At 33.3% G+C, this 10,046-nt stretch overlaps 1 protein-coding gene across 1 annotated transcript in view; it reads right to left on the reverse strand.

Annotated features, from left to right (window-relative positions):
* Positions 1–846: 846 nt before the first annotated feature.
* Positions 847–10,046, reverse strand: part of LOTGIDRAFT_115884 (hypothetical protein) — a gene marked incomplete at both ends in the record, with an annotated part of 12,900 nt that continues 3,700 nt past the window's right edge. The window contains 16 exons of the mRNA XM_009054525.1: positions 847–1,197; positions 1,790–1,915; positions 2,340–2,482; positions 2,754–2,820; positions 3,336–3,419; positions 4,304–4,444; positions 5,110–5,258; positions 5,566–5,846; positions 6,220–6,386; positions 6,801–6,905; positions 7,185–7,312; positions 7,576–7,636; positions 8,134–8,204; positions 8,560–8,690; positions 9,022–9,129; positions 9,811–9,922. Coding sequence (XP_009052773.1) covers positions 847–1,197; positions 1,790–1,915; positions 2,340–2,482; positions 2,754–2,820; positions 3,336–3,419; positions 4,304–4,444; positions 5,110–5,258; positions 5,566–5,846; positions 6,220–6,386; positions 6,801–6,905; positions 7,185–7,312; positions 7,576–7,636; positions 8,134–8,204; positions 8,560–8,690; positions 9,022–9,129; positions 9,811–9,922 — 2,225 coding nt within the window. The remainder of the gene's footprint in view (positions 1,198–1,789; positions 1,916–2,339; positions 2,483–2,753; positions 2,821–3,335; positions 3,420–4,303; positions 4,445–5,109; positions 5,259–5,565; positions 5,847–6,219; positions 6,387–6,800; positions 6,906–7,184; positions 7,313–7,575; positions 7,637–8,133; positions 8,205–8,559; positions 8,691–9,021; positions 9,130–9,810; positions 9,923–10,046) is intronic.

The following is a 10,046-nucleotide window of genomic DNA, read 5'->3' on the forward strand; positions in this document are numbered from 1 at the left end:
GGAGGTTCACTCAGCTCCACCCCACCTTAGAGCTTGTTCCCCACCCCACCCTAATATTAAATACTACTGACGTACCAATCAATTACCTTTCTCCTTTTCTATCAGTTTTAAACATTTCTCAGCCTGATCGTGGGTAGAGGCGTGGTAGATATCTTTTATTAGTTGGGTTGAAATCTTCTTCTTAGAATGTTGATCAGCCAGCTCTATCATTTTATTCATGGCATTCTGAAAATGAGAATATTTTTTGTTTTTGTACAGATTTGTGCTTTCTTGGAAAACAGACAAATAATGAAATTAATTTACTAAAACCATTTTAATAGTAGAAAGTAGCCAAAAATAATGGACGAAGCTTCAAATTTAAGCCTAAATCTTTGTGCAAGAAAGATCTATAAATAAAAAGAAAGGACTATCTTTAAGGTGCAATACTTCTTGGGCACACTGTCTTTCCATTTTTAATATATACCTTTCAAAGCATTTGGAAAGAAAGACATTTCTCCGTAGATTTCCAGGTACGTGTAAATAAGAAAGGATCCAGGTGATCGCTTCAAATCTTGATTTCTTCTCTTATAGAGGTACAACTTACAATTTTTATTTGCATTTTTTCTTGTCTTTTTTCCAACATGGCTACCTTCATCATGAATTTTACTTTATCTGAATCAAACACCTGGATTGCAAAAATACCAACAGTCATCCTCACTTCTAATAGTGGTCATGCATTCTAATCTCAGTAAGCATGTAAAATTCGCCTCTGTCTCATGGGTATGAATAATCAGGAAAGGTTAATGCAATGCCAAGTGGTTTGGCCAAGGACCAGCTTATAGACAGGATCCTTGAGATCTTAAGCTGTTATTCTTGTAATAAATGACTGTTTCTTTTATTTTTAGAGCCTTTGAATAAGAGAAAAAGAAACAGTGCCAAAGCAAGCAGTATATAGTATAATTTTGTATTTATATTAGTAGAGAGAAAAAGAGTAAGAAAGATTGACAAGGCATATATCTTTGTATAAACAAAGGGAAAAAAACTGTCAAAGTAGAATGAGCCTACCTTTGTATTGGTATTAGCAGCAGAGACCTGACCCTTTCTTAATGCATCAGACAATATAGCATCCTTGGTGTTGATTTTCTTCTTTGTTTTTGGTGGTTTTTGTTTTCCCCAGATCTGTACCATGATGGCACTTTGTGACAAATACTCTACAATCTAGATGAAAAAAAAAACACAGACCATGTCACATAATTTGTACAAAGAAAGAATTAAATAAACCAAATGTCAAAGTCGTTGATGGAAAATGAACAGTCATGATGAAAAAATAATAGAGATGCAAGGTGTGGTATCTTTATAAGGATTTTGTTTCCTATAATGATTATCGTATATTTGTGTACACTATTTGTGCCAACGATTGGTTTCACTTTATTTGTATATCACAGGCACTTCACTTTAATTCTATGGGTGGACCAAGGAGTGTGGTAAATTTAAAAATGGGTTTCGTGTGGAAGGATTCAAACCCCCAATTTTAGACTCTTTACAGTCAACACGCTGCCAACTGAGCTAGTGAGATACACAACAGGTCTGTATATTCACTAAACGTTTAACAATAGTTCAGGATCTTGGATGGCCGTTGTCTAAAAACTAAACTATTTCTTGTACTACCATGATTTCAAGGATTGAGAAAAGATTTTGTCGAACTACTTCATTCAAAATATTTAGTCATTGTAGGCCTACGTCAGGCGCACCCCCAGTTTGGCAAGCCAAGGGTAAAAAACTGTGCATTATACATGCAAATATACGATACCTCTTCATCAGCTTTACCCAGGTTGACAACTCGAGAATGTTTCCAGTCTGGGTTGATAGTATTTTGAATTGGATTACTACAGGTATACTTTTTTTCACGGTAAACTACATACTTTATATACATATCCTGAAAATATCAAAATATAGAAAAATATCATAATATAGAAAAAAATCACAATATCAAAAAATATCAAAAATATTGAAATAAATGAAACAATACTTTTCTTTATGGTGCCAATATACCACAACATCTCCATATTTGATTTATTAGCTAATAGAACTGTTTCAGCTATCTATATCACTTATCAAAATCAAACTCTGTTCTCTACATCTCAACACCTAACGATGCCAAGTATTAACCTTAATATAACCATGACCTTATTGGTAATAACTAAACAAGAGAACAACGCTCTGAAATTCTAAAAAGTTAAGCATATTGTGTAAAGCAGAAAAAATTCTACTATTGCTCATAGGAATCAAAAGCCTGTTTCTCACAAAATCGTAGGTTTTTAGTGAAGATCAAATTTTATTTTATCAAGTTGAATACTTACAGTAAATTGTGAAGGTAATCCTCTAGCACTGTCAATCTTCACCACAAAATTAATATCCTTCCCCAACAGTTCCTCCGGTGAGTTAACAAACATATCATCTTCCTCTGAGTATTCTTTACCTTTTTTATCACACGGTATCACCTCTACCTGCAATCACGAAAATAACAACTCTTATTGTGACATTGATAGATTGACCTCGGGGATTTGTGGGGTAGGGACAACTTATAAAAATAGTTTTCATTATAAAACTTTGACCTATTTGATGAGAGGCTTTCATGAAATAAAATATCAATCCTGAAATGACATGGAAATTTGTTTTAAGTTGATTCTGATATTGCAACCCAAAGACTTTGTTATATTATAAAACTTGTGGAAAGATTTTTATGAAAAAGTCAAATAAACCAAAACAATTACTTACATTGAGTAGACCAACTTCTTGTCCCTTGAAATCTGTGACATCTAACTGTTCTTTGATGTCAATCTAAGACAATATGATAAATTTATATTATTTGAAGGTAACCTGACTTGCAATCTATTACAGTTAAAATCTTCACAAGACATATAAAACTCAACACAATGTTTTCACACACAGTTTGATCTATTTAATACAGTTGGTGTTGATAATGATTATCAAAATCAACACCAAGCCTAATCTCAATTTTCAATGCTGCAAGATTGATCAAGATTATCATTGTATATGCGGTACCAGCTATTTTCAATTTTCAATGCTTTAATTGCATCACCATCAAGAAAATGAATTTCTCACATTGAGCTTTAAATTTGCAACTGTTATTTTCAATCTCTTTCAAATTAACATCTATTTTCTGCTCTTTTCTGTCTCCTGAGTAATCTAACAAGTTTTCTTCCAAAGTACTGTTCTAATGAAGATTATTTTTGACCAAGCAAAGGTCATTACATTATATTTAAAAAGAGACAAAAATCCTATTTTAATTAGAATAGGTAGGAATGGCCCTAGAGATAAAATAAACTACTTACAAGATACGAGAGAGATTGTAGCCAGATTTTAACAGAACCAATATGAAACTCTGAATCATAATCTTCAGCAAATGGATCTCGATCCTGTTGATAAAAAAAAGAAATATTTAAAAATGTATAAATTATATATTATAAGACACCTGTCTGAATACTGGAATATTGATAAAGAGAGACATAAAACCTGACAAACCTACTCTTTTTTCATTTTTTTTTTAAATTGTTTAATTTGAATCACAAGGAATCTTCTGTTCACCTCATATTAACAAAATAATAACCTGTCTTAAGGCATACATCTCAAACAAAATCCCATTTCAATTCAAGGTAAAAACATAGTTTTTATTTGTATCACAAAGTTAATATCATTGTTTGGTTTATTTATTATAGAAAGGAAATGTCAGAATATTTTCTAAAACTATAATGATTAAGATCATATAAAATGAAGTAAAATTGTAAAAATGTTAGAGAAATGAATATTATTTCTAGCTGACACTCAAGGGATCAAAAAGTAATAAGGAAAGAAAATACTACAAGTTTATCTCCTGGTGAAGATTAAATACAGAAAATCATCAAAAATTGCTCAAAAAAGACAAAATTTCTGTTAGTTTCTATTTCAAATTCCTACAAGACTGTTAGTTTCTAAAACTGTTTCTAATGACGAAAATGATAATGAAATCAGCTGTTTGTTTATACATAAAATGGCTACTGAAATGAACTACAATACACAATCTTAATAAGAATATACCTTTACAGCTCTCTTACTCTAGATCAAAATAAAATTCTGTCAGGTTTTGGTCATAAAAAAAGGGAATCAATTTGAATCCAAAATGTTCTGTTTTCCATCTATTTCCTTTCTTTTCTCATCAGTAGAATTTACAAAAGTAGCTTAACATAATAATGAAAAAATATAACAGATAAAATACTTGTGATTTTTGGAGTGTTTTGTTTTGTTTTAGAAGTTTTAAACTCACCTTAGGCAAGTCCCAATCATCATACCCTTCTTCTAGAAAATCCTGGTACATTTCTTGCATCAAATATTTACGATTCATAAATTTCTCGTGTGACCAAATCCATTCATGTTTTGTTTCTACATTTACTACCCGAATCATCACCTAATATAGTAATAGAACATGTTATATACAATACAATAGATATCTTTCAAAATAATAACTTATCATGACACAATTTACAACTCTCATCATTACCTAATGGAATAGAATAAAATAGAATACATATCTTTCAAACAGGTAACATATTAAAGATTAAAAAATGAAATGAATGGGGATTTACATCCTACTTTTCTGCACCTAATTGTGCTAATGAAGACAGGTAATGCCATGCAGGGTGCAATGAGGGAATTTTTGCTAGGACAGCAGCTTCAGCCTAGTCTTTTTCAATTTCGAACTGTCGAGGGATTTTTAACATGCACAGCCTGTAGAACACAGGGCCTTGATTTATTGTTCCATCCCAACGACTAGATGTCTTTTCCATGTAGCATATCAGTATAATTACAATGTAAATTATTAAGTACTACTTGCAGGTATCATTTTCTACAATCCAGAGAAGGAAAAGGAAAAAGCTTTAAGTAAATTAAAAGATATATTAATGAGCATTTTTGCCTTAATGAAAGCTATCAAATTAGATTTCCTTAGTCCAAACAGAACCTTAGAAGATCCATGACATTGTATACAATTGGAAAATTTCAAGACGTCTGGTTACTTTGCCTCGTAATCTTTTCCCTCCATTTAAGGTTTACTTAATTATCCATATAGCCTACCTCTGTACGACCCCTCAACTCTCCTCTAGCCTCAGGGGAGACAACCATTAATTCAAACTTCATCTTTTTATCAAGCTCTTCACTGATTGAGTTAGCTTCCTCTACAGCTGGCATCATCTCCACAATATCTTCCTTTAGTAATGCTTCATCTGAAACAACAGATGGAGTATGTTACATCACTGTATGTTATCGACTGTACTTGTGGTCTGAATCAATATAAACTCTGAGTGATTAACTTTACCTACGAATGCCATGTTATCCCGTGCTGGTGCATGCCTTTGGCAGTCCACCTATTGTATTCATACCTATTGTATCTAAGTTGTATCTTAACTTCCTTATGACTTGTCAATCATACAATCATAACAGAGTTGATATAAAATCAAAATAAAACTAACACCATCATCTCAGAGACTCAGTGTTATAGAACATTCAGTTAGAGCATTGACTCATATTTACCTCTTGTTTTATGTTCCGAGGAGACGTCAAATCCAGATTTTTTGGCGATTTCTTCTTGAGCCATTTCAAACGTTATTTCAACAGCCTCTTTAGCTTTGGGATCTTTAGGGTTAACAAAGATGAAGTATTGAGTCGTACCAAAAATAATACGATCATTATTTTTCAGACCTATTTTACTGACCAGCTGTTTACCATTTCTCAATAATCGGACATTGGGTTCTGCTGGTTCTATACTGTATTCACCTTTCTCTTCTCGAATGATAGCATGTTTATCAACAATACTGTAAGAATAAAACAAATTGATACATTATATAAAAAGGACATTGCTGACTTCTTGTTAATAAAAATTCGTACAAGCAAGACAATTCCGTTAATCAAAATCTCGTCCAAAGCGAGGAAAAATCAAGTGTAAAAATGTTATAGTATTGGACTACTCCAAAATGAAGTGTGTTTGAAAAGAGTAAGCATGGTCTGCTTCGCGCGTGACACCCACCACTACTATCTAGGCATAATAGATCAATATGCCTGAACAAACAAACCAGCCAAGATACAAGAAACAGATTGTAATGTTTGTCCAGAAGTTCGCTATAACGACCATAAAATTTCCTAAATGAAGTCTGAAGTCTATGTGTCAAGTAATAATGTTAATATTACCTTGGTCCCCTTATAGAAATATCCGCAATTCCCTTGCCATTTCCTACTGATATTACAGGTTTCTCCAGGAACAGTACAATATGACCTGTTAATTGAGGATCCATGTTTAAATTTGAGAGATGGACAACTTTCTTCTTTTTTTCAATCAATTCAGCTACATGTTGTCCCTGTTAAAAAAATATAAATTAAAAGGTTTGATGGTACTGTATATCAATACTGAATTCATCTTTCATTGATATACTCTCCAAAAGGGACAAACTGTATTGCACTCTGTGTTCTGGAAGCCTGAGCTTGCCTTGCCTTCACTTTGCTAGTAACATCCTATACATGACTTATCTCAGTGCAACTCACAATCAATAAAAGTTTGATCAAGAAAATCAATTCCATTCACTAATATGGGAGTAATAGATGTAAAGCAATGGACTCCTTAAACAAGAAGTATCATCAGGTGTTTTGAAAAGAGTCAACATAGTCTGCTTCATATGAGAAACCCCCCACTACCATAAAGATCAAGACCCTTCAGCTTATAGGTTTAAGTCTATTCAGAAAATCGTTTGGTTAAGTATATTTGAAATACCTACCCCATGAGCATGCGCCTCCTTCAACCTCTCTTCAAAGGTTTTAGCCATTTCTTCCATTTCTTTAGCATTAGTTTCTAATCTACTCTTGTATTCTTCTTCCATTTCCTGTCTTAATTCCGCCAGTTCTGCCGGAAAAACAAATAAAATGTTAGTATTTAGAATCCAGTGCTAATCTTGTTGTGAAAGACTGCCAAACGACTAATCAAAAACTTTTCTTTGAAGGAAAGCAGTCAGTATGTCCGAGATGATCAACCCAAGAGTAGAGGATTGTTTATTTGTTCACAGTGCTTGTCACATCTGATTCAACAAAAAAAACATTTTAAAGTAAAACGTATATATTTCCTCACCTTCATCAGTTAAATCCTCATCATCATCTTGCATCACCTCCATCTTAACATTTCCTCCTAACATAGCTTTTAATTTCTCATTTTCCTCTTGTAGTTCACGAATTAATTTCTCTGTTGGATCTTCATTAACACAAGCAGTTGTCTTGATCTGTTTTGCTCTGTCAGCTAAAATCCGAATATAACAAGAATTTGAAACATAGAGACGGGGATCATATATCAGACCCTTTCTCAATTTTAACTCAGCATCTCTTTGGGTCCGTCCACATAAACCTCAAATTTTTAGGGGATATATTTGATAAAGGATAAGGATCAGATTGTCATTGTCCCAAATAACATGAGAAATAGAAAATGTAGAAAAATTGTGTCTATAAATTGATAATATTGTAAGGATCTTCTTCAGATGTGAATTTAATTCAAAAAGATCTTACCGTATCTGAGAGTAGAAAGAGATTCATCATAGTTGATATCAGCAGGACTCACAGCAGCAATCTATTTATTGAATATAAAGCATTAATTGGCTATTTACATATGAGTGTTGGCATCTAAATACCGCATAAAGAGTGGCAGGAGATAATACACTCAGAATAATGAAACTGGTTTGTTCACAGGTCTGGTTTCAGTATTATTCTCTCCATCAGAAACAAATAGAAATACAGCTTGTCTACTTGCAGGTATCCAGTTTACAAGTCAAAACAAGTGAAGATTACATAATGTGTTAAACAATCACTGATCTTTCAATGCCTTGATATTTCAATTGGGTTGGACGATATTTTCAGGCATAAACTTTACAGCAACCAATACAGATCCTAAATTGCCATTCCACTTAATAACAAAGACCATTGGTATGGGATAATACATTCATTGACATTCTTTCAGTACTTCTACAATTCCTTACTAAACCTTCTTTAACTTTTTTTATATTTTTTCCTCATTTGATTTCATGCATGTAAATAAGGGGCCCAAATCCTGCAAATAACAGTACATACCATAATAGTTTTACTGTTTCCACCCAAAGCATTCTTCAATAACTTGGTGAGGCACGAATCTCTGAAAGGCACTGGAAATAAAAAAAGTTAGAAATATGATTTTCTTTCCAAAAATATTAACAACGTATCTACTGAAACTGTGTCTCATGTAAAAATATTTCAACTGTGCATTCAATCTGGATGAAAATCTTCTTGTAATCCACCCATAAAGCCCTACTTGCCATTTCACAAATGATGTTCATATTGTTGCTAATCTGGGCCCATTCGACAAAAAATATGATATTTCTCAAAGTAAAATTCTACACTTACGACAAAATCTTATAGTAAGAGTTTTAGTGGAACAGGCTCAGTACTCTCAGAACAAAATTCATACCCAAAGTGTTAGACATGAGTATTACTATTTCTGTGACTGTTTGATTTACTTACCTCTAGTATTTTTACCGGAACTTCTATCAGCTAGAGCTGAGATGACATTACCCAAACTAGAGAGAGACTGGTTAATAGCAGCTCCTTCTTTCAATCTATCACCAGTAGCTCCAGTACTTTCAGCACGTTCACTGGATTAAACAATATCATAATATAGAATCTTTGAGTTTTGTAGGAAATAGTCTAAATGCCAGCACTAGGTCATCTATAAAATGCTAAGCAGTGGTTTTTTCATATTTCGTCTAGAATAAGGATTGTTTTGAACAGTTGTTCTGAACCAAAATCTTAACAATTTGTCTAATATTAACTGTTGAAAGGTTAGTGTTATATTAAATCTACATAATGTGGGCTTCTGATCCAGTCCTGCTGAGAAGAAACTGTGTCATATATTTGGATATCTCCCAAGATTTTTCTTGATATTTTTTATATTAAAATCTGATGTGATTTAAAATAAAAACCTACCTTCCAGCTAAATCTACAAGATTAATTATAGCAGATTTAGTTGTTTCTTCACCAGCCGAATTTTTAAACTTTTGAATGAACGTCATACCAACAATAGTGTGAGCTCGACTGAAATTAGAAAACGACATGCATCAAAAACATCTTTAAACCTTCAACTGAGCCAGGCCCGTAGCTACAGGGTTGCAAGGTGGGATGGATTGTCCTCCTGAAAAAATTCTTACAACTGACCAATTCCACTACTGCAACTAAACACCATACACCATTGTCCCGTGGGGCCCCCTTCTGATATATTACTTCCCATTCCTAACAAATCAAGTCTGGTTACTGGCCTGGACTGAGCTATATGCCACAATTAACAAGATTGATTCTGTTTTTACACATAATGGTACTCATGTTTCTGATATAAAAGCCTTCATCAGTATATGAAATGAATGCAATCAAAATGGGTCTATGATCTGTTTTATGCCCTGCCCTGATAAAAATTGGCAATACCATCCAATGTGCAAAAAGGCAAATTTTATCAGGGCAGACGCATGAATAAAAATCCACACAAGAAAGACAACTCCGTTGATCAAAACCTTGCCAAAAACATGCAAAAAACAACAGTAAAAGTTGTAAAGTGGACTCCTCCAAAGAGAAGTACCGTCGCATGTTTTGAAAAGAGGAAGTATGAACATGCTTTGCTGAAGAACATAATGAGCAATGTTAATGAAGTCAATGCACAGAAGAGAGGATTCTGGTCTAGAATATTATCCAGTATTTGATATTGAGAGTTTAAGGACCACCAACCTGCTGGTAGCATTCATGTTGGTAGCAGCTACAGTTCGATTCCTAGTTCCTTCTTCCATTTTATCTTCAATTTCTTCATAACTATCAACAGGGGTGATATGTAATCCATCAGCTGGAAGAAAACAAGGTGAATGATAATGCTCTTAATTACAATTCTGTTACTCTTTTTGATTTTGTGGACTGAAGCACACAAGCTTTAATAAGACCAGATATATCAGTTAACCAGTGGCAGAGCC

Source organism: Lottia gigantea (assembly GCF_000327385.1).
Source record: "Lottia gigantea unplaced genomic scaffold LOTGIsca_22, whole genome shotgun sequence".
Taxonomy (NCBI): domain Eukaryota; kingdom Metazoa; phylum Mollusca; class Gastropoda; family Lottiidae; genus Lottia; species Lottia gigantea.